Source organism: Gavia stellata, chromosome 19 (genome assembly GCF_030936135.1).
Source record: "Gavia stellata isolate bGavSte3 chromosome 19, bGavSte3.hap2, whole genome shotgun sequence".
In the NCBI taxonomy this organism is placed as follows: Eukaryota; Metazoa; Chordata; class Aves; order Gaviiformes; family Gaviidae; genus Gavia; species Gavia stellata.
In genome coordinates, this window is record NC_082612.1 from 4,188,786 (window position 1) to 4,214,310 (window position 25,525).

At 43.0% G+C, this 25,525-nt stretch overlaps 1 protein-coding gene across 1 annotated transcript in view; it reads right to left on the minus strand.

The window, feature by feature from the left end:
- The window catches only part of ARSJ (arylsulfatase family member J), a 46,197-nt gene extending 34,751 nt beyond the window's left edge, over positions 1-11,446 (minus strand). Inside the window, exon 1 of the mRNA XM_009816992.2 lies at positions 11,024-11,446. Within this exon, the coding sequence (XP_009815294.2) occupies positions 11,024-11,400 (377 nt within the window). The 5' untranslated portion in view covers positions 11,401-11,446. The remainder of the gene's footprint in view (positions 1-11,023) is intronic.
- Between the last annotated feature and the right edge of the window lie 14,079 nt (positions 11,447-25,525).

The window sequence follows — 25,525 nt, forward strand, 5'->3', positions numbered from 1 at the left end:
TTCACTAAAATTGATAACTTGGTAAAGCTAGGGAATTTCCTAACAACAGTCTCGATTCCAATTTCTTGAATACTTTGCAGTATTTGCTTATTTCCAGGAGGAAACAAACAATAAAAGAGAGTTTATAAAGTCAGGGTGTCCCTGCTATGTAATATAAGTTGGCAGGAGGCCTAATCAGACAACCTCCAGAGGCGCCCTCAAAGCCGGTTTTCTATGATTCTATGAACTATAATACATGACAAGTAAAACTAAGGACATAAAATATGATGGTAAGTATTGTTTTCACAAAGTTTATTAAAATCAGAGAGGCACAATTTGTGAGGTAACGGTACATCTATTAGAGTATATTTCGTCTAAAGATACTATATTGCTTCCTCTACCCCAAGACTAATTTTCCCCACTCCCTCCAGCTTCACATTTTCCTCAAATTGTCATGTTTCTTCAAACTTGTAATTTTCTCCTTCTTCAAAACAGAAGGGAACTAATTTCTTATGAGAGCTTATTATCACAGAGATTGCCGCTACAGTAGTACCTTGGTACCCACTTATGTTCTATAAATGTTAAGAAAAATTACATAACATTATCTCATAATGGTACAGTATTCTCCATCAGGGAAGAAACTCTTTAAAATGTATAAATGAAGAGAAAGATGGACTGAATCTGACAACGGACACAAGAGATTTATCTAGAAAACAGCTAATATTGTGATAAATGGATGGATTGGAATTCAAATGTACTCCAAAAAGCTGAATTAATATTTCAATTTTTTTTTCAAAAAGTAAAAATAAAAGCAAAAGAAAAGCCAGAGCAATTTAGTTAAAATCCTGCATTTCTCTATAATCAGATTAAAATAGCATCAAGAAATAAGGAGGCTGTTTTGGTTATAGTACTAAATATCAGGTATTTTTAATTATTAGAAGAAATATGTTTGATTCTTTTGAATATTTTAACATTCAACAATGGGAAATTTCGATTTTCCACTGTCTATCATGGCAACTGCCTGTATTATGGCACAGAGTGATGGCATACAACAAACACTTAAGAGGAAGAGAACTTGACAGCATTAATAAATCCTATGTTGAAATATCTTTATCACGTGGATCGCTATGCACAAAATGATAATCAGACCGTGCAGCACGCACAACAGAAGCTGGGAACTGATAACCTGGCAAGATGCATTGCAAAGTCTGGCTTTCACAGAACCCCAGAATCACTACGGTTGGAAAAGACCTGTAAGATCATCAAGTCCAACCACCAACCCAACCCCACCATGCCCACTCAACCACGTCCCGCAGTGCCACCTCTACACGTTCCTTGAACGTCATTTCACTTAGCGTCATCAGGAAACTGAGGCAGAAGGAGGGAGCTGAAGCCTTATGCTACGTATCTGCTGAGGACTGTGACTTTAAGCAAGGTTAAGATTTGTGGGACCTTCTTTTGTACTGTTTTTAATATCATTTAAAGCTTCCAAATACTGGAATAAACACTTCCATACTTATGCTTGTAAATCTTAATAACCAAATACATTTCTATGCCTTATTAAATGCCTTTTAAAGGAGGCATTGGACTGTTTTTTCCTCCAACACATGGGATGGGAATGCACATTTGGTGCCTCAGATGTTATCCGTGATTAGCTCCATGCTCTTTCTCCCGTTCCTGCCCTCCCGCGCGAGGACCCCCCCCAGGTCATACACTTGCTGGTGCCACTGGTTCAGCAGCCTCCCCCTTTCCTCTCACACCCCTGCCCACGTGCAAGATGCAGTTCATCTGCGGATCACAACCAACCACCTACAAATACTACCTGCCACGACGGTGAGAAAGCTGTCATGGCACAAATGTCTTTACTAATCAGGTGTTTAAGTGTAAGAGAAATAAGGCATAGGTTTGGGTCCTGTACATTGATTTTCTGCCCCTAGGTTGAAAATAAAGGCTCTGGGGCTACAGCACACTTACGATATCAATAACGTCTATTTTAATGCTTATTATCTAATACAATGTCTTCATACATGCACTTGGGAAGATAATTTTTTATTTGAAGCGTACTAAAAAGTATTTCGTTATCCCAGATTTGTTTTCTGACTCTAGTAACCTTCCCCCCATCCCCATCCCCAACCTAGAGCTTGATGCTATGGTGATAACAGCCTGAATTAATAAGCAGGTGATAGCTGACACAGTTAATTAACGTATTACAATTGCAGTTGAACTAGAATCAGGAAACATGTTTAACTTATTTCTTCTTATGAGCCAGCAGGTACAATAAAGTTCCCTATTTAAAATTTTTCAATTTCATCACCGACCACAAAAAGTCAAAAGCTATTTTAGTCAAACCTCAATGGTTAAAACTTCTTTTATATTACTATTTTAAATTTGTTATCCGTTAGTGTTATCTTGATATCTTTCTGAACTCTTCATATTGCATTTCAGCCTACCAATTTACATTCACAGAGACAAGCTGAGGTCACCAGCCAGATCTACTGGCTTTTAAGGAAGAAAACTAATAAATCGGGCAGATAATATAGAAAGACTACTGATACAGAGAAAGCAAACACATCCTACACAGGATCACTCACACAGGCACAATCTTCCTTTACCTTGTACTATTTATATTAATCTAATGAATTAAGGCTGGTGAAATTACTTCATTCATTCTTAAGCATACATTCTAAAACTAAGCAAACTCACCTCAGGATAGAAAATCTGACTATGAATCAATACAAAACAAGGCAAAAAATACAGGGGAAATAGGAAATCTCAAAGCTTTCCAGCTAGGAGTTAATGAGAAAGTGCTAGCTCCTCACACTGCAAGAAACCGTACTAGTCTGGAGTAGAACAGGAAAAAAGCAGCGTGAAGTGGCATGCCCTGAAGAGGCAATTGCTCACGTGTGTCAAACAGTATCCATTACTAAACATTAACGTTTCTGATTTTAAATGGAAATTACCAGATTCCGCAACAAATTATAAACTTTTCATATAAAAATCAATTCACGCCAATAACTACAACACAAGGGAAAAAAAAATCTAACTCGCCAAAATTGGAAATAGATTATTGTATCACTTTGTCGAAAAGAAAAAAAAATAAGATAACCACAAGTTCCATAAATCTAATGGCTTAGTTCTCATCCACTCGTCTTTCTTGACATATGATAATAAAAAATAAATGCTTATACTTTTCATTTATCATATTTTATTATTATTTTTATTTGCCTGGGCACTTATTAATGAAATATTACTCTAAGGATATGAAATATTACAATATGAATGTCCTCAATTCTATGAAGACTGCTTTGCTAGGCACACATCATGGGAACATAAAAAAAGAGGCACATTTTAAATAGATTCAAGAATGATCAAACATTTTAGAAGTTTAAAGATCTCCACTACATTAAAACAATATTGTATTGATGTGTGCAGAGGCCCTGATTCAACAAAACAAATACAAAATTGATTTAAAACTAAAAGCGCAGAAAAACTCAAACCCAGAACTAAGATACACACAATTATGAAAACAAACCCCTGGATCTGATAATATCACCAACGTAAGCATCACAAAGACAAAAAGAAAGTAGACAGATCTTTCCCGTCTTCTGACCTCTAGCTCATAAATCTGGCAAATCCTTCTATGAAATGTAAAGTATTTTAATGAAAACACAAATTTAATTTGTCCAGATTTTAAGTCCCATCTAACTTGATCGTCTTGGTCTAAATCCTTTGACGCGAAAGTAAACTCTATCTTTTTACTACAGTTTTATTTCCAGACACCCATCTCAGTTTCCCGTCTTGATTCTCTTAAAAGGTCTCGTGAAGGAAGAGCAACGTTGAAAAGTGAGAGTTCTTATAACAGGAGTCCACCACTACCACTCATTCAAGCTATTGTTGTGGGCAGCAATATGCATCATCAATTACAAAGCAAACGTATCAGGAAAAATGCTGAATGAGCAAAATTCCTTAATTATTTTAAGCCTAACTTTTCCATGGAATATAATTTCTCTTTTCCAGGTAAAACCAAACCAAACAAAATAAACCCCAAACCACAGGGTAAAAATCTATAACTTAAACTCCTCAGAGCGCTGATAATTCACAGTCACAGATTTTGTAAATTTATTTCCAACTGTGTGTCTTTAACTTACTGCACTCTGTATAAATCGGACAATAAAAAAAGAAAAGTTAATCCATTTCCATTGCCTAGTTAGCTATATATGTCAGATAACTCTATGTTTGTCTTATAGGCAGCGGACTTAAACTATCAAATAATGTTACCAGAAAGCAATGTAAGAAGTTATCACAACCTGTACTACACTTTGCTACTTCCTCCGTGTTATTTTTTTTAATCTTTAGTGCTTGCCTGTAGTCTCCTTACCAACCCTTTCCTCCAACTGCTCCTTTGTACAGTGCAGTAGTAATTGTGGTGATATGAACAGACTTCTTACAGCTTAAGACCGTAGAGCAGTGCAGTACCTGGATCTAATTTTCTGCAGAATGAACAGAGGAGAACACAGAGGCAGAACAAAACAAGAAAAGAAAGTCCTTGCATTTAATTATTTATTTGTTCTCTGTGTATGCTGCAAATATATATATATATATATATATATATATATGGAAAATGTCATCCTAAGTGAAAGACATAACAAGAACATGGAAAAAGATACCTCAACATCTTTGGCAGCAGTCCCAAAAATTGTCCTGAAAGAAGTCAGCAGAAATAAATCATTACATACTGCAAGAGTTATGAAGACCTAGGGGGAAAAAGTCTTGAAAATTTTCAGAGAAAAGGAGGATATGGAAAACAGCAATTTCTGGGAGAAAACTGCAATGAAACTTTCACACAGACTACTTTCTCTCAGAATGAATGCTGAAATAATTTCTAGTGTTTAAAAATATTTCGTGAACACTCTCCTTTGGAACGCCTTCTGTAGTCAATATGTACTTCAAATGAGCCACAGATGAATAGGAGTTGGAAGAGAAGCCATCCAGTTCAACCCTTTTCCCCAAGACAGATTCAACTGCATTATGTCATTCCTGACATATTTGTCTTGTCTGTTCTTAACGACTGCCAATGAAGAAACTCAGCAATTTCCCAAAGCCAGCTAGTCCACTGTTTCACAATCTTTTAGCGTTTGAAAGTTTTCCCTATTATCCAACCTGAAGTTTTTTCTCTCCTCAAGCAAGCCCCTCATTTCTTGTACCATCCGTCATGACACTGAAAACACATTATGCCCTTTCTCCTGGCATAGCTCTTAAAACACTGAAGACTTACCCTGTCCCTTCTGATTTTTCTCTTCTTCAGACTAAACAACTCCATTTCTTCTGCTCTTTTCTCCACAGTTATCTTTCTGGGATATCTGATCACCCTTATCTGGACACTATCCCATTATGCGCATTGCTCTTGGAGAGCGATGCCCAAGTTTGGGCACAAGTGCTCCAGCTCCAGAGCACAAGGGCTGCTTCACATATCTACTAGGCTCCCCTGTTTATACAAACCGGTATGGTGTTTGCCTTTTTTTGTAACAGCACGACATTACTGACTTGATATTCAGCACATGATTCACTACAATACCCGCTACTTTTCAAAAGAAATGCTGTCTAAGTGTTGTTCACCATCCTCTGCTTGTAAAGTTATTCTTGCTCCAGCACAGTATCTTCTATTTATCACTGCTGATTTTAATTCTGCTTTTTTTTCAGATTATTTCTCTAATTTGTCAAGATGATTTTCAAGATCACCACGGTCCCTTAATGCCGGCAGTCCCTCCTATCGTAGCAGCATATTTAATCAGAACATTTTATTTCATCATCCAGGTTCTTAATGGAAACACTGATCAGAATTAAACTCAGGACAGGCGACTGCCAAGTCGCAGAGCAGATGAAGTATCGGACCACCTCTTGATACTTAGGGCTGATATGCTGCAGTCCTTCATATTTTCTTAACTACAAAATAGGGAATATATGTAATGGAGTGTTACATACATTTCCCAGTATTCCCACCAAGTCTTTGAGACCCTTCATTTCAACTCAGAGCATAGAAGATAACTTCCCACTCACACACAATTCTACTGGATCCTTCTCAGAGCAACCAAACCGCTGAAACTGCAGTTTGGGCCATTACGCACCCAGGAGGCAGGGAAAGAGAGGCTTACCAAGAAGTCTGAACCCCCAGAATACAACATTTCTGCTTGCTTGCAAGTCAGCTGCACTGCTTTCAAGTCAAAGTATTTTAACTTTCTTCTTTTCTATTTCTGTTTGTCAAAATAACTCTTAGTTTGCTGAGACGTTGTCATTTTTAATGGGGAACTATATATTGCTACACAGGGATGCCTACAAGAGAATACATACTAACTAGCTATATATATTTATAAATGTATAATATTTCTATAATTAGATAACAGATATAATGATCTATATTAAAATAACACTTTGATTATGCCTACTGATTGTACAGTCTATTTCTGTCTGCTTTGGATGAACAAATTCTCAGTATTTCATTTTATTCCAGGGAAAAGAAGGATTTCTTTCCCCAGACCTTCAATATTTCTCAACATCTTCCATCTCCACATTCCATCCATCACGCAAAGCTCATTCTTGAGATTAGCGTAGGGCTTCCATGACTCATAAGCGCTCACTGTAAAGGGAGTTCAGTTCCCTTAGTGATCTGTAACCCTAGCTGAGCATCCGTTTCTACAAACAGAGATCCCTACTTGTGCGTAGGTCAGGAATCTTCCTGTGGCTCCAAGGGATTCCGGTGCACATAATGGTCCTCAGGTTACGAGTCTGATGGTCAGCAGAAAACTGGGAGCCTAGAAGAGGAAGTAGGTGTCCGCTGCCTACATAACGCCAAAAACATTTATGGCATATTATGCCTAGATTCCTTCTTTTCTTATCAGTCAGTCTTATTTCGCAAATTCCTTCGCTAAATTAAGTGCTGCTCCAGCAAATACAACTACACTGCATAATACCCTCTATAGAATTGGGTCAGCTACCCCAACAGACATTCATCTAAGCTTACAGTCTTTTTGTGTCACCAGCTCGAAGGAATACTCCTCCTTTTGGTCATATTCTTTCAAAATTTCTTAAAAAACTCTGGGAAACTGTCCACACACTGACTACGCTTCAATAATTCTTCATTTAAAAAGGAGACGACTCTTCATGATAACGTAACTTAACAAATTGTCTAAATAAGCAATACCATGTGTGACCACAACAAATCAATCTTATGCTCTCTACATCATCTCAATCCACTCTCACACACGCACATGCAGAAAACCTCGCACCACGTAATCTTACCTTTTCTTAGTACGTTACGTGACTATTGGCGCAATGAAAAATCATCAAGGCTATTACGTGCACAGATACAACAGCTAACTCGATAAGTGCTTGGCCAGCCGGCTGCTGGGCGCAGGCTGAGTATCCTTGTGCATTCTAAACCCCTTTTCCTAGGGGGGACAACCTGAAGACTTGAGGTCTGAGGCACTATTTTTTATGCTCTTCTATGTAAATTACAATAGCATAAACAACAGAAATGTGTTTATTTTTCACTTCTTTCATGAATGAGTTAAAAAGTAGTGTTTTAGTTTAGCTGCGTTCTGTACCACATTCACGTCTCTCTATCTTAAGGATACTCCAGCACGGCTGATATATGCACACATGCAAATTTCTGCTCACCTAACTCAGTGCCTGTGTAAGAGAGTTTTCACCTCAGCGCTAGTTTAAAACTAGGTATCCTGAGCTATTCTGCTTAAATTATTCAGTTTATTGAGGCGTGCCTAGTACTTTCAAGGAGAAAACAACAAAAAAATACTGTATCGTGCAATACAATTGGTCTGGAGGACAACTTATGTTCACCGACATCCTTTGGGAGGGAAACAAAAAAAGAAAAAAGCCAAAGATGCCCACAGTCTTTCTACGGTTTATCAGCAGGTCAATAACCCCTTGAGTATGTGCAGGCGACTGCCCTGCTCAAACCAGCACAAAGCAACAATAGGGATGAGTCTCCAAAACCCACTGATGATGACATTTCCAATCCAGCTGTAGGAGCTCAGGCAGGAACTGCTGTGGTCCCAGGAGCAGCACAAGCCAGAGCAAACTCTCTCTCGCCCAGGTCACTTCTGCGATCGCGGTTGTGCAGCTGCGGAGCACGGGCTGAGCCGCTTCCCGAGAGCCGCTTCCCTCACCTCCCCGCCTTGGCCCCAGCGCAGCCGGCCGGGAGAGCGCATCACATGTGGCACTCAGCCCACTGGCTCACGCTTTTCTTCTCTGTTCCCAAGATTCGGCTTAGCCACAACCCCCTCCCCACACCCATAAATAAAGCCCAAAATAAAAAGCTGTGGAAGCCTGCCGTACGGTTAGCCTAAAAGCAATAGCTTTTGATGGAGTGAATGGGGAAAGAGGTAATACTGGCAGAAAGCAAGAAATGAAAGTAGGCCAAAGCCTCAAGCACAGGACATGAGAAAGCAAACAGAGGGAAGTAGAAGTGGGCAGAAAGACAGGCTCACCAGCTGTTACGCTGAGGTATGGCACGAAGGGGGAAAAAAGAGCTCATTCTACCTCTTCCTTTTAACATGTCACCTCCAACCTCCTTCCCTGTGCTCATTCACTACCATCGGCCAGCTACCGAAAGAAGGGTCCCTTTACCAACACAAGCCTTCGAGGGACTGCCTGGAGACCGATGAAGAATTTGGAGCATTCGAAGTCTCGTTGCCTGAAGTCTAACTTCCACTTGGCAACGTGAGTCAGTGCTCCCTAATGAGCCCGGTTTACACAAGTCCCTCTGTTTCTCATCGATCCGTCAGGCAATGTGTGGAACATGTTGAGCATGGTATGTGTATTGGGAGGCATGGAGCATCCAGGTGATCCTTCAGTGGACGTGCGGGCTTTCAGCCTTGAACTAACACATTTTGGAATTCAAGAAATAACAGCACTTCTCCCGGATTGGAAGTTCCTGGCATTTTAATTCAGGTACCCCTACTAAGAAAGCATTAAAAGTAGTTATCACTAGCGTTTATCTTCAGCCAGAAGAGATAATAGAATTCTCTGAATCTGTCTTGTTGATACTCTGCCCAAACCTATCAACCCCTCACCACTCCCTCCCTTATTTCTTAGTCACACGAGGCAGTTCTTTCCCTTTGCTGCCCCTTTTTCCCAAAGTAGAACAACATGAAAAAAATGTTCTAAGGGTTTTAGACCGGCAGACTAAGAAAATAAAAACGAACTATAAGCAAATTTCTTTTTTCCTATAAAAGGTTCCAAAACCAAAGTAGGCAGATTTGCAGAACCATTTCCGCCTGACGAGCCGATGAAAAGAGCAGGGTTCCTCAGAAGACGCCTACCTTTTGCTATTAGTATATATTTACACACAGACGGCTCCATATTTAATGAAGGATTAAAATAGTTTAAGTGAGTTACTGTTATTCCTTACTTTACATTTACTCTTTTTCATCTTTAGACAACCTCTGCAGTCTCCAAGAGCCAAAGCAGCACCCTGGTTTCCCTGGAACCCAGTCGTCCCATTCCTCCAGCCGCTGCGTGAGTCATTGTCGTGCAGCGTGACATTCCCTTTGTATAGCACTGGTTCCCAAACCACCGTCCTCAGAAAGCTGGCTGGCTACACGCTGCTGGCGCAGGTCCTTGCTTCCAACTGCTGCACGGCTTTAAAGACAACCAAGACGCGTTAAACACTATCCTGATACACATTTCCCTTGTAAGCTGTTCCTTTAGTTGCCGCAGGGCAACTATGCTCTTGTGAATGAGAGAGTAGGTGTCTCAAAATAACTTCTCTTCTGAGACACAGTCTACATGAAGAAAAAAGAAGAAAAAAAAAACCCCCAAACAAACCAAAAAAAGTGTGGGGAAGTCTTGCTCTAGATAACGCGTCAGCTCTCCATGCAAATCTCCCTGGGCCAGCAAGTCTGGGAACTAGACCGAGACCAGGAATTATCTCCAGCTCTACCATATGGATATGCAAGACACCAGGCCTGTTGCTTGTTTTATTTAAACATATGTTTCTTTTACCAGCAACATTAACATTGCCTTGTTCCTGTTTATACTTAAGGAAAGGAGAAAATAAACTATGTAACTTTTTTCCTCTCATTTTGTTTTGCTCTTTTAAGAGTTCCCTGTTCCTGTCAAAGCGAGTTAAACTAAACAGAAACAAGGCGGTTTTGTTCCAGAGTAAATGGGTCCACACTTGGAGCTATTTGGGAACCATTCCTAGAGTTCAAATGCATACACGCCCCCGCCCCCCCCCCTTAATCCTTATTAACCTTCACATGTAAGAAGGCCCTTAGGTTGGGTAATCGGTTATTCACTTAATAGGCTGCAATAAACCACAATTTACCAGGGATGCCAAAGCACACAATACCAACCCGCCGCTTTTACCGTTTTGGTGAGGCACCTATTTTAGTAGCTTAAGAGAAAAGTTTCTAATCGTTCGCAAAGCGGCAATCGCATCACGACGGGGGCGATACTGCAGCTCAGAGGATCCTGAAAGAGAGTCCGGATTCCCTGCACTCATCCCCATGTGACACACTGGGGAACTATCTCGTAAATTCAACATAAACCTCAGGGAGAACCCGCATTAAGTCAAGGCTCAGTGAGACCCGTGATCCAACGTGCCGGCTGCAATGTATGTACTGGAGAAAACGTAACGCTTTCTGTTCCCTAACACGGACTCCTCCTGTAAGTCGCTCTGAAATCGCACAGAAAATCTACGCCGATCCCTCCCCAGTAATAGCCGCGTTACTTGACAACTAGCACGTATGTTAGTAATGCAGTAAATGTAAATGTGCTACAGCACTCCGCGGGGGTAGCTCACAGTGCTGAATCCTTACGGGCTCACGGAGCGTGAGTTTTTATTTTGCTATTTCAAACATATTAGAAAGTCTGTTTTGCTGCAGGTTTTTAAGTGAATCAGAAAGGCACCCCTCTGCCTACAGGGTAAGAGAGAGGCGTTCCTAGCCGGGTTCGACCCGTGCTCTTTTCAACAGGGACAGAGTTTAAGCTGGTGAGGTGAATGACGAAGTAGCAGAAAACTTACTTTCCAGTGATAAATTGGCTTCTGGATGGTGTGCACATAGGCTGAACATAATAGTTCTCCAGTTTAACCCCTTCAGCAGCTAGCTTGTCCAGAGTGGGCGTCCTGATCTCCGATCCGTGGTACCCTACGTCTCTGAATCCCTGGTCGTCAGCCAGGATGAAGATGATGTGAGGCTGCGAGCCGGGGGCGCCGGCCCCCAGCTCCTCTCCCAGCCCGCTCCTCGTCGCCTCCGCCTCTCCGGGGCCGCGTCCGAGGCTGTCCCAGGCCAGGTAGCCGTAGGTGAGGAGGCTGAGCACCGAGAGGCCGGCCAGCACCCCCACGGCCAGCATTCTCCCCTTGCAGAGGCGGTGAGGCCAGCTGCCCCCACCGCCGGCCATCCACCTCGGCTGGAGCAAGAGCGAGACAGCAGAGGAAGACAATAATGAAAAGAAAAGAAAAAACCCCAACCCCAGCAGACGGGGACGGCCGCGGCGGCGGGGGCAGGGACCGTCAGGGGCCCGGCCGGGCGGGGGAGCGGGGAGCAGCCCCGCTCATCGCGGCCACCGCAACTTCAACAACTTCGGCCGCTGCTGCGGGAGAGGCGGTGAGGCCGCCCTGCCCGCTGCTGGCGCTGGAGCCGGTGCTGGTGCCGGTGCCGGCCGGGTGGGCAGGGCCCCGCCGGGGGTCACAGCATCCTCGGCCCGCCTCCGGCCCCGCGCCGGGGCGCCGCTGCCTGCCCGTCCCGGGGCCGCTGCCCATGGCGGGGCGAGTCAGGGCGCCCCGGCGCAGCGCCGCCGCGGCCAGCGGGCCGGGCCGGGCCGGGCCGGGCTGGGACGTGCCGGGATGGGACGTGCCGGGCCGCCTCCCCCGCCCGCCCCCCGCCCCTCCGCGCACACCGGCCCGCGCGGCGCCCTCCGCCCGCCCCCTCCGCCGCTGCCGGGCCGCTCCCTCCCTCCCCGCCCCTCCTCTCCGCCCCCCGGCAGCTCCCGGCGCACGGGCAGGCGGCCCCGCCGCGGGGCAGGGGGAGCCCGGCCCCGGGAGGCAGCCGGGGCCCTGCTCCCCCCCTGCACACCCATCTCCTGCCCGGGCCCTGCCCGCGCCTTCCCCCGGCCAGCCCCCTCGGCAGCTCCTGTCCTGCTTGCCTCCCCTCTCTCCGCACCGCCTCCCCTTCCCGGCCCCGCCAGCGGCTCGGCCCCCCCCGGGCAGCTGCCCCCGCCGCCCCCCGCATTTGGGAGGCGAAGCCCCCCCGGGGGCTCGGTGGGGCAGCGCCTGCCCGCACCTCCCCCCGCTGCGAAGGGCAGCCCTTAGCGCCGGCGGGGCCCCCGTCTCCCTCCCTAAGCTAGGGGGTCGTTCCGCCCCCCCCCCCCCCCCCCCCCAATATTGATGGTTTTAAGTGTTTCTGAAATCGCCACAAACATCTGGAAGGTATGACTGTACCGGATTTGTTCTCAGCCACAAACCAGTCCCAAATCCCAAACCCTCCGATTCTGGTGAGGCTGTGGCAAATGGGAGGAATGCGCCTTTGCAAAGCACTATCATTTTTTAAAATTTGGGTTAAAGTATGAATGTGCTGCAGTTGCAAAATACAACTTCACCCCAGTCCTGAAAGACCCTGAAGCAAGCAGAAACTTACATTCATGCATGATTAGGCTAAACTGAAGTAAATGTGCAGGTTTGACCTGTCTAACATGAGTCATCATGACAGGAACAACTTTTACTCAAAGTAGATTTTATACAGCATTAACTCTTAAACAGCCACCCGGACGAAACCCTATCGGTACTGCACCTCTGCGCCAGCAGCCCGCAGCAGCTCGGGCTGGGCCCCGCTGCCAGCCTGGCTGGTATCCCTCCCGCAGGAACGCTCTGCCTCTCCCCTTCCCTCGGAGCTGCTGGATTCTAGTACTGGAAGTTCAGGATAGTCTTAAAAGTTCGCTCTGCTCCCCACAGCTCTGAGTAATACCACCTCGAACAGCCTTCCGTAGGACACAAGAATGTTTTGGGATGGGGAGGGAGCAAGGGAGGCTGCTTTTCTCATGGAGCACAGCGTGGTCTTCACTTGGGCACTGCATGAAAAATCAAATCCGCTGGAGCTGCTTCTCTAATGAGAAGTTCCTAACCTCAGCACTATCACATCAGAACAGAAGGGCAGGCATGACCGTCAATATAATGGCTCCCAGAGTTAATATTTTTCTCCCAGGTACGCCTTCCAACAGACACTTCCAAGACGTTTCCATGCACTAAACAGACAGAGCAGACACAAGAAGCGCCTTCTTAACTAACACCCATAGTGTGCGTTATCAGATGGCCGAATGTTGGCTTACGCACTTTCATTACCTTCGATAGCATTGTCTAATGCAAGTGTCTGGATTTTGCCTGCCTAGATGCCTGCACAGATGCGATTCAGTTCATAACGGCACTTGCTGTCCTTGTTCTGGAGAGAAAAAAATAAAGTAATGCTGTTTTGAGGGAACTTTAATTTGGGGCGAACCTACCTGATTTTGTGCAACCTAATGGGAACAGATATGTCCCCACTCTAAAATTTCCACTGAAAAAGAGTTCTTCAGAAATAACTAAGCGTTGTGCTGCAGCTTACAATGCTGCAGCAGGGAGAACATGGAAGCGAAAGTGGATTTAGTGATTTTAATGTGCTACCTCAGGGCTTGTCCACACCAGAAAGTGATATTGATAAAATTACACCTGCGTTGTAAAACCTACAAAGTTTAACTCCTGAGGTAGAACATCTTCTGAAATCAGAGGAACTTTACAGCACATTAACTCACAGAATCACAGAATCACTAAGGTTGGAAAAGACCTGTAAGATCATCAAGTCCAACCACCAACCCAACCCCACCATGCCCATTAAACCATGTCCCGCAGTGCCACGTCCACACGTTCCTTGAACACCTCCAGCGATGGTGACTCCAGCACCTCCCTGGGCAGCCTCTTCCAAGGCTTCACCACACTCTCAGTAAAGAAATTTTTCCAAACAAAATAACATTCCAAAACCTTAAGCTGACGAAACCCTTAAATTTTCATATACTGAAATGACATTCCCTTTAAAAGAATTCTCTATTCAAATTTTTTACTCCTGCTTTTTCCCCACATTTACAAGACCAAAAGAATGTATATAGCAACCTAAAACTATAAATGGTAAAACGCAAATTGGATTAGTAACGCTATTTTGCCTTTAACCCAACTCCTGCAAAACGGCAAACAAAACGTGAAGTCCTTTCAATATAAGCTGTAATAGCACCATGGACCCAGGCAAACATTAGAGCATCACACTAAATATCCGATCAAATGTCTACATATTTGCTAGTAGTTAAATATATTTTTCATTAATTCTTTTGTTTGGTTGGTTTAAAAATATCGAACACCAGCTATGACAGTACACTTCTTATACAATCCATGCATTATGATATCCACATGTAGTTATCTGTAATTAGCCATATATGATTTTGCTTAGAGAATCAAAATATTGCCAACACATCCCAAATACTCAGATTGGCAGGAGGCTGGCTCAAGGGGATCATTCCCGAGTAGGTGACCAACGTCAGCGGGCAGAACTACAGAGTCATCTAAAAGAGAGTTCGCAATTAAGATTGTTTGAAGAGTAGAAAAAAATATATATCATTGAGCAGATGCGACAGAGTTTAGCTCCCTAAAGAGCACAGCTATTAGCAGAGAGCAGGAGAACAGAGCCTTGGATTTCCAGTGCTGCCCCGGGGCAGCGCCCATTAGCCATAGCCAACCCTGCCAGTCACCACCCGCCTGCAGCTGAGAACACCCGAGGGCAATCTCTGTCCGACATCTATAAACTCGGCCTTCTTTCTTTACCGGCCTGACAAAACTTCCCCTTTTTTCCCTCCACTTTTGTAAAACCAAAAGGTAGGCTTATGTCAGCAAAATACCCTGCTGACCTTCAAGTCGAGAGGCCTTGGAAGATAATGTGCTATTAATATTCCACTTCAGAAAATATTTGGGGACACTCGGGAGTTGCAAGCGTGGTTTACACAGCCCGTTCAGGACACTCAGGGAAGGGAACAGAAGAGTTGTGAGAGCTGGAGGAAGTGTTTTCCCCTTAGGGAAAAAACATACCGAACCTTCATAGGTATTTCAAGTTGAGCGCAGTGAATACATTAATTCAAATATACAGTAGTTAAAATTGAAATTATTATACCGTAGGAAATGATATATTTTTAGTACTTGTTATGCAGTCTCCGCGTGTATTGAGACCCTTAAATTAACTCAAACACGTGCGGAGGGGATGACTTTAGCTGAAGGTTCATCTGCAGTTCTCCTCAGTCAAGGTAGGGGCTGTTAAACATGCCCTTTTCCCGTTGGTTCGGGTCAGGCTGACATCTAACCTTTCCGTTTCTGAGACATACGTTTGACACGCAAATATAAGCCAAGAAGACAGTAGCTTTCTAAAGTTAAGTGCAGCTGAAAAATCCAAGGAGACTGTTCCTCCCCAGCCAGTCATGCGGGAGAGCCAAGACTCAGCGCTAGCACGGGGAGCCAAGAATTAGCCTGGTTGAAGTATCTTCTGCCCCAAGCCTGGGTTCCGAGGCACGGCCACCGGAGCTGAGACTCGGAGGGATGTCTCTGTGTCACAGCTCCGCTCCTACTCCCTCCACAGTACCCAGCCGCTTGCTGCTGGACTGGGTCAGGTTCAGGGAACAGGGAATCTAAAGGGGGTTTTTTTTGGGGGAAGAAGAAAAAAAAAAAAAAGCTGTTTTAAAATGAGACACACCTTGGAGGATGCAGATAAAAATGTTTTCCAAAAAGGAAGATAACACATGTTATATTTTCTTTCTCTGCCCTGCCTAGCCCTGCCTGCCAGCCGCTCAGGAATGAGACACTCCTGCGGTGCGGGAGGAGGCTGGCACAGGGCTCCAGTGTGAGCAGCATGTCAAGGCTGGAAGATGCAATCTCTCATTCCTGGTGCCAGGACACATCCCAGGAGGGAATCTCGCCCCGAGTTCAAGAGAAGCAGGAATAATAATGGTAAATGAGGTCTTGGGAAGAGAGTTTGCAGGAAAAAATAAATTCGAGTGCTAACACTCCTGCGATAACTTTATAACTGTTCTTCTAACACTTAGTTCAATCTTAGACAGGTAATTCTTCCTAGCTGGAGACTCCATGTTTCTTTTTACCTTGGAGTCAAAGCCCTCAGTAACAAGAAAGGTTGCAATTCAGGATGTGCATTCCAGCGCTCTTCCTGGTTACGCCTGAGGCCAGAAAACTTTGTCTGCTTAAGGAACAGCTTTTTGAACTGCTATTTTTCAGCTTAATAGCTACAAGTATAGTAAGAGCAAAGCAGGCTTTGGCCTACGCACAGTCAGTATCCTTCACATTTCCAAGAGCAGGGAATGTAACTAGGCATTTGCTTTTACCCCGGTTAATTTTGGCACACCCCTGTCCTCAGCGTACCTTCCTAGCGGGGAAGGGAAAAAGCAGGACTTCACTGCATTCGCTTCCCAGGCGGATGCTGCGCTTCTGCCAGGCACTCATCACTGGAAACAGCGTATTAGAAACGTGAATAAAAACCCGGTGAGTCATGGGACTTACATCATTCCCTTCGCCTTCATTGGTGGACCCTGGTAATTAATTTACAGATGTGCTACTTGTGAATTATCAGATTCCACCCGTGGCTTAGTCCCTGCTTTATGATGACATAACCAGAACTTTGCTGTTAACTTATTCTATATTTAACACAGATTTTCCTCAATTCCCTGCCGTATTCCATAGGCAAAGGTCCAGATTCTGATCTCAGCTGCCTGCAGTGATGGAAACGTGCAGTGATTCAACTGATGCCGATAAAGTTACTCTGGAAATTCAGGACTTGACCTTAGGTACACCTCTCACGTCAGTCCCTGTAATGACTGAAACAACACAACTTTAGAGCTGGTGGTTGCCTTCCTGGCGGACCCTCCCATTTCCCAGTTACGTAAGGTTCACGATCCCAAACGAAACAGAACCAAGCCTTTAAATTTGTATAGTCCTACTGAAACAACCGCTTCTGGCAACAGCAACTGGGTGATACGCTGCCTAGCGTGCTTCCTGAGGAAAAGGGACATTTTAGTAGCGGATGCCAGGGAAAGTCCTTACCGAGCAAAGGGTCACACAGTTCTCAACAACTTTAGAGATGATACAACCCCTCTCAACATGGAAGTGGCTATGCCACTACATGGCGGTTAGAGCTCCTTACCAATTATAAAGCAAAGGAGCTGCATTTGCTGCACTTATGCATTTACACCACCTATTCACAGCTAGAGCTTCTCAGTTGTAACGGCAAAATAGAATTTTGCTGCCCCAAGGATGAAGACAGTGTCATTTATTTTGCACGGGCAATGGAGCAGCTCCCTTAACATGTGTTTCTGAACACCATCCCACGCACCTCTCAGGACTGAAAAGTGAGCAAACTTTATAGATCCCGTTTGGTGGTCTGTCACAGGCACGCCTGTGCTTGGCCACGGACCCACATCTGTGGTACTGTCATCAACACCTCTAAGTCCACAGTCGGACAGACTCTGGCTTACCACCAACACAAGCACTGTTGGGGGGTTTCTGCTACAACAACGCTAGTTCTCAGTTAAGACCGCCCTTAACCTCAGATACAAATGTAGACACAAAATCTCCTTTGATTTTTTTTTAATGCTACAGTCTGGATGTTAGTGAGTAAGGGGCGTGGACAATTTTCTGGCTCTACTGAGTTTCTGAAGAGCCAAATAATCTGAACAGGTTACAGTGCACGTTTAGAGCCTGCCATAGCCATCAGCATGTCACTGCTTTGAAGCTTTGGCACGCTATTGTTAAAATCTCTTTCTCAGAGAGCAGCTCTAATCTCCAACGTGGTTTCTTTGCCATAAATACTACAGAAGGCACAGTCTCATTTGTTCCTAGATCACGGGTTTTTACACACAGGTCACCTGTCTCGTTTAAAACTCGTCTTAATATTAGTGCAGTTAGAAAGGCCACAGCGAGAGAACTGGGGCAAGGCATGAGCTTGTAATGCAACATAGATCTAGAAAATTTAAACGGGATGGATCTTTTCAGGATAACTGAAGTTCTCCAGTGGAAGAGAAATCTTTCTCTTTGTAAAGGCAAAAAATTCTCTAGTTTATGAAGGATAATACCACAGCCTGCTGCAAGTGTTGTACCAATTACCTGTCATTCACAAAACAGTACTATTTTCTCCAGACAACAGTAAAGCTGAAAATACAGATTGGTCAAAAGGGTACAACTGTAGCAAAATATAATTCGAAGTATTGCTTTTGGCCTCGTGAAGTATTTGATTTCAAGGTTACGGGTGCACAGCTGCAACAAAGCTGTCCCTTTCTAACGCGAGCTTTAAGGGGGAGGGATGCTTATAACTTGGTGCACGGTCTTCAGAAGGAAGAATGCTAATGAAGTGCTTGTAAGGCTCAGGATGTTTTAAATAGTTGTTAAATACTAGAAATGGCACTTGGATGACTCACTGCTGTAGAAAATACAAGCTTCAGGTCATGCATATAGAACTCTTTGCAATGTCAGAGATTCCTTTGGTAATAAGTTTTAATTATACCTTATAATGATTGGCAATTAAAACAAATCTAAATAAATTTGCAGAAGGTCCCATAGTTCAGCCAGCTGCACCCGACCAAAAGGGAAGTTAAACACAATTATAACAAGCACATACAAATATGTTTGCATACACTTGTAAGTGCTTCCTATAGTTACTGTCCTGTACTCACCTGGAGGGCAACGGGAAAGATTTTTCACAGATACGTCTATCACAGTCTCCATTCTTTGTTTTCATAGTTTAATGTTACACTTCGGTCAGCGGTTCTCCTTAGTACTTTTGGAAATATAGCCAATAATGGTTTCATCCTTTCCGATGTGTTTAAAAATGGTGACAAATATTCTGGCACAAGCCACAGCTACTTTGATATTTATAGTTTTGTCCTGCCCCAAAATGTTTTAGCTGTTGCTGGCCTCTTAGGAATCTACATGATTTCAGGCTATGCAACTGTTGGAACGCCTGTTAAAGACGATATTGGCTTCAGGGCTTCTGGAAATTTCCCTTTTCTGTGGGGAATGGCCACGAATTGTGATGAGCCTATATTTGCTGCAATTTCTGACGTTCTAAGTGCACACTAGCGCAATGTGCTTTCTTCTGTTCCTGTTTTATACTAGGCAGACTGCTGCATGTTGTCCTAACCGAATAATTTTATTTGCGGAGTGCTAATAAAACCTTATGTCATTTGTTTCTTAGAGCGCTCTTCCTTCCTTCTCCAGCTTCATCTCTACAGTCTTTGATACACCCCGGAATGACGTGCATGCTGACCGACACCCCAGCGTGCGAGCATTGCTTGTCCCACCTGCTGCCGCCACGGGAATTGCTCTACCCGCTTTCCTTCCTTCCTCTACCTGCTTTCCTTCCTTCCTCTACCTGGCTGCCAATATTAATCGACAGAACTGACGAAATTCTTTCCCTCTTTCACATTTAATTCAAAATGACCGACCAGTCAAAGAAGTTCCGGGAGGGGCATGCACAAACGGAATGATAATGGTTGCTGGTAGGTTTGCTAAACGAAGGAACGCAATTTGGTTTGTGTTGCTGCAGCCTGGGAAGTCGAATAATGGCCAGAATGTGACAAATCAGCGGCTGCAATGTTTCAGCGCAACTGGAGCAGGGCAATGGCAGTGGAAACAGTATTTCACAGATGCAGCTTTTAAAGTTTCCTAAGTGATGCAGTATGACAGGATCGCTCAGCTGAACTCTAATAGTCAAGTAAAGCTTATAAACAAATTTATAAATAGAAAACTCTTGGACCTCTGTTACAGATCGCTTATTGGACAAGTAGACTTAGAGCTAAAGATGAACATGTTTAAGTTTTATGTCTCTTATGCCTTTACCATTCCCACTGTCCCTACAGCATTATCCTTCTTAGGTGCTAGTGCCCCTCAAAGAGCATTTCTAATAAAGATTTGATTGAATATAATAGTGCTGTATCACACAAAAGCCCCAGTGCAGGACAAGTTGTCCAGTGTTGACATTTTATTTGGTGAAAAATTAAAAAACAATTGTGCCTGAACTGAAATATATGCTGTTAGGAAATTATTTCAGTGTCACTGAGGAAGCGTTGATGCTTAAAATTTAGTCATACCGCCAAACAAAAAAGCTATGTATGATTGGGGAGATTCAAGATTTGCAAAGAAATATTTCATGAGATATTCACGGCTTACTCGACAGGGGTTGCGAAATGCAGTTTTATACCAAGAAAAATGCCATAAGAAAGGTAACATGCACTAAGTGGTCACGGGTATGTAAAAAGACAGTAATCATTAACAGAAATGGCTGAGCTCTCGTATACGGCAAAGCCGTATCTAGCGGCCTGACAAGGTCTGACAATAGGTATGCAGATGTCTTAGGAGATCCTGAAGGTCTATATAACGGCACAAGGAACTCAAAAGATTGTTATTAAATATAGGTCTACCTGGAATTCCGTATTTCATCAGTGTTTGGTTTTTTTTTTTCTATCGGTTTCTCTGGCTGTGAAAAAACAATGTGGAAAATGACATTTTAAAGATCCAGTTGGAACTATTAGAGTTGTGCTGGGCCTCCTTTTGTACTATATAGACTGTTTAAAACACAGTAGTTGTGGTGTTTTGCATTGATTCTAGGCTAATACTTCAAAGCATATTGAGTGACAAAAAAATACTAAACAGCAGACTGAAGCATGAGCAGTTGCCCATGTTTACATTCACTTTGTGCTAAGAGAATATACCGCCAACCAGTAATACCTGCATGGAATTTAAAGTATGCCATTTGCAAAACCTTAAAGCAATAACAACTCTTCTTTTCTTTAGACTTGCACTCTCACAACCATTGTTCTCCACACCAGTCTGAAACCCCCTGCCTTCCCATTTCATAATAATCATCACAGAGTTTCTCTTGCTTATGGGTTTTTTTTTTGGTCTGGCAAGTCACTCTGCGGAACGCCAGACTGGTTCTTTGCTTCCTATACAAATCTCTAAAAAGTTCTGAGTCAATTTGACATAAGAAATAATTTTTTTTTTTTTTAAATTAATGCACCTGCTTCCATACTGCCGATAGAGTAAGCATAGATGGGCAAGTGTCTTCTGGACAATGGCATAGATGAATTCTTATTTTATCTACCTGGAAGATTAAGCAAAAAATTCTCAGAGAGTATGCTAAAAAAGCGCGACAGAACAGTTACTGGGCTCCTGCTCCCAGGATGTATTACTCACTCGAGCAATACCGGACCAAGTGCTTCCTTTCATCCACTTCTCAATTCTTTTACTAGAGTTGTTGCAAGTAGAGGGGAAAAAACCCACCTTTTCTGCTCTTGGCAGCAGTGTCTTAGGTTAGGATTCATATGGATTAGCAGGACAGTATTACTCAAACTCACTAAAATCCTCGGAGTATTATTTTTTGAATACACAAGATTGATCATAGGCCACGATGGTTTGTGCAACAAAAACATCTATTCTGCATTTTGGCCATCAGTTAAGTGTACAAAGGTAGAAAGCTAAAAACAATAGTTAATTTCTCATTGGGGTTTTTCTGATTTTTCCCTAAGTTGAGAGCGAATGGTGCAATGGAGTTGCATGAAATGCTTAATTTTCTTGCCATTTCTTATCTTACCCCTTTTCTTCAAGGGTACACACTCCTGCCAAAGAGGTGTCTCTCAGTGGAGCTGGGGGGACTACATTAAGCCGCTGAATGAAATTAAGATAGATGTATTGAACAGGACAATTGCTGTTCTTTTTCTGAGATTTTGCTTGCTTATTTGAACACCAAACTGTTGAGATCACTAACTATAAATTTAGGGAGGAAAGTCAATAAAGAAAACACAAAGACATCATGGGTTTTACAGGAAAGTGCTCTTGGGTTGCTAATATTGTTTCTTTCTCTTTTTCCTTTTTCAGTTAAAAAAAAAACCAAAAGAAAAACCCAACAACAAAAACCCCTGAACACCCAGTCTTTCCCCCCTGCCAAAAAACCCCCCAACCCCACGCCAACACCTCACTCCAACTTTGACCAGGCCATTTAGTTCAGGCTGGTTTCTAGTTCAGAATTATTAACCGCTAGAATGTCATTACTGCAGAAAAGTGTTAGGTAATCTATCATAGATGTCATCGGTGTATTTCAGTAACTGGAGCTATTCACAAACCAAACAACAGGACTAAACTCAAAAGCAGAACTCACTCATCAAATCAGAAAAACGCTAACTGCATTCCTTCTGAAGGCACTGGGAGAAGCAGTGAAGCTTGACCTGGTGTACTCTTATCTACCTAGAGCCGGTAACAAATGCCTCTTGTCTAAGCAACGGGTTCCTCCAGCAACCAGCAGTCTGGGGACTTCCTGAGTTAGACATTGTGTCACGATCAATAACTGAAATGGAAATTATACAGTTTTATATTAAACCTGTTCATATTTTTGACCTTATAGCCACCTTTGGTGTGAGTGTCACAATCTGGCTAATGCACTGTGAGAAATACCGCCTTCTGTTTCTTTTAAAACCACTGCCTGCGGGATTGCTCTGCATCCCTTTTTCTTGTATCGCATGACAGAATGAATGACAGTTCAGTATACATCTTCCCCACAAGATTCGGGACTTTATGAATAACCATGATACTCTTCCAGTCTTTAAGAGAAGACTACTGAAAAGTTCAGGTTTATTTAGTCTCTCCTCATCCAGAAATCATTCCATATTCTGATTAAGTTGTTAAAAAGTGTATTAATAAAAAAATGAAAAACGTTTCTTTTCAGGACACACATCCCCTTGTTACATTGCTAACACGTACATGTATTATTAATTACTGTTTATTTGATAGCACCAGAGAACTAGTACATTCTAGCGACACTATTTTGCTTTGTGCAAGTACACACTGTAAGAACTTTCATTTGCTTTGTTTACTGTGAGCGAGTTTAACAGGTTTTCAAAGCAGTCACAGCTGCACTTAGTGAAGACAGGAAGAATTAGATTTATTTATAGATTTTAAAGCCGGAAGAGCCCACCATGGTCATCTACGTAGCAGCTCACGTAGTAGAGATGACAGAACTTCCCTGAATTTCTGCTCTGATGAACATCTCAGCATATGTTTTAGAAATGAACCCAGACTTAATTTAAAAGTTATAATTACGGAGTATCCACCATAGGCCTGATGCACTATTCCAGTTGTTAATCATCATCACTCAAACTTCTGTATTTTATTTCTAGTCTGAATTTGATACTGTCCAGTCCATGAGGCAACTACTTGTATTCCTCACCCATTCATAAACTCGCTGCTTACACACATAACCAAAACACACATTAAGAGACAGAACACGATAGAAGAGGGGAAAAAACCCCGCAACGCTTTTAAGAAGTGTGCTATAAAACTCTTTTTGATATTTAAATAAAATAGCACTTCATGAAAGTTTGGTAAATTATCTAAGCATGTGTGAACACAGTATATTTCAAAAGAAATGTTATTTATTATGAATTTGAAAAGGTATGCTGTTTTGTGGTGTGAATTTCCTTGGTTTATTATTCACATTTTTATGAATTGGGCTCTATCATTCCTTAGAAAGCTCTTTAGTAGAAAAGACCTCTTCCTCTATGCACAGAAACGCTGTAGCTGGGGTAGCAGCAAGGCCACCAGAAGCCTTTTCTGTAAAACCGTTGAAGCGACGTGTTTCAGACCTGAGCTGGAGGGAACGCCTTCAAGGTCCAGTCTGCACCAAACCTACAACTGTCTCTTTGTAACTTCTTCCTGACACACTTGCCTGGCCTGGTTACCGCCCGCAGCATTGGAACCGGTGTTCATACAGTGTTTGCTTGGCTTTTTTGGCCAATTCTTCCATGAGGCTGAAACACTGCTACCTATCTTTCTTCTAACCATACACTGACCATGTAGGGCACAGAGACATGATATAACTGGAGCTACATAAGCTACATATAACCTGCATTAAAGCTGCTGTGCAGATATAGCCTTGTGAGCACCCAATTTATACCCCACCGGAAAGGGACTCCTCGGTGGACAGGAGTTCCTGTTTTATTAAGCTCTTATCTCGCCTTGTGTTGTTAAGTCTATTGCTTGTTATGCATAATGGTTGCATGCGGCTTTTTTGATGCTGGCACTTTTTTTCTAGGATCTAGGATGAAATCACCAATTCCTCAAAATTAATACAGCAGCTACACATATAAATGACATTTAACCATTTTTACATTGCTTCAGATCCAATGTCTGGAAACCTTCTTAAAAAAACCCCTTGCAACACTAAAATCACAGTATTCAGCAGCACTAGTGTACATTTTGTGTCATAGAGCATCAGGTAAAGGGATAACTGATTTGGCAGAAAATAAGTGTTGCTTAGGAACCAAAAGGTAACGCAGAAAAAGAAGGCATTCATCAAATTATACTGCAAAAGTTGGCTAGAATGAAGTTCAGTGTAACACTGTATCACACAGAAATGCAAAATCTGTAGGCAGCGGCGAGCTCTGAACACTGGGACAATCAGAAATTGCTGATTAAGTTCAATTAGTAATTAAAAAGCATAAAATGTGACCTCTTAGATTCTACAGAGGGCAATAAGTTCCAGCCGAAATGCTGTATAAGAGCATGTCATGCAAATTAAAGCCGCAAGGCACTATTACAGTGTAAGTAATAACAAAGGGCTTAAATTTTGCAGGTAGGGGGTTTCTATCACTTCCTCTGGGAATTCATGAGCATTCTGAAAAGTTAGCAATAACTCTGTACGTTAAACAGGATTTCAGCTGGGCCTGGATGACTGCCAGCATTTATGAAAACATACCATCCCCTACTTTCCCAAACTGAAAGCATAATAAATTAAGAAGTTTCTGAGAACCCTTGATAGCGTTCTGCTTTGGTAATATCACACATATCGCTGCTTGGATTAATTAGCTACAACCCCAGCATCGTCCCAGGCTCATGGATCAAGCCCCACTGATTCTCTCTTCCAAACACCGCCACCCCCCTTCTCCAAACGCCTGTCAAGCGTGTTTAATGACTCGCATCAGGCTGTCTTTTCAATTACACGCAAGCCGTCTGAAACATCTCCACAAGTAACCAAACACTGTGGGGAAAGAGGGAACTTAAATCCTATTTCAGGAAGATCACCGAAAGAAAGCTTTCCTTTACTATAAAAACAAACTCGAGATTCTTCAACACGGTCTGTTATCTTGCCCTCTAACCTCAGCACAGATCAGTTCTTATCTATTCTCCTTAATTGCTCATTTCTTCATCCTCTTTCCAAGCAAGCAGCATTGTGCAAGACTCATTTATACACTGGCCAGCTCCTGTGAGAAGACTTTAGACAGACACAGTCCTGCAATAAAATCAAGTTGCTCTCCCAGGTGGGTTAGCATTTCCTCCACCACAGATAGGGAGTAATTGAAATGAAAACCTCATGTCTCCTTGCTTTCCCATTTGGGATGAATTACCCATGCAGATACTTCATTGCCAGCTCTGTACTACTGACAGTATCATTAAGCTTAGCTCCACCAG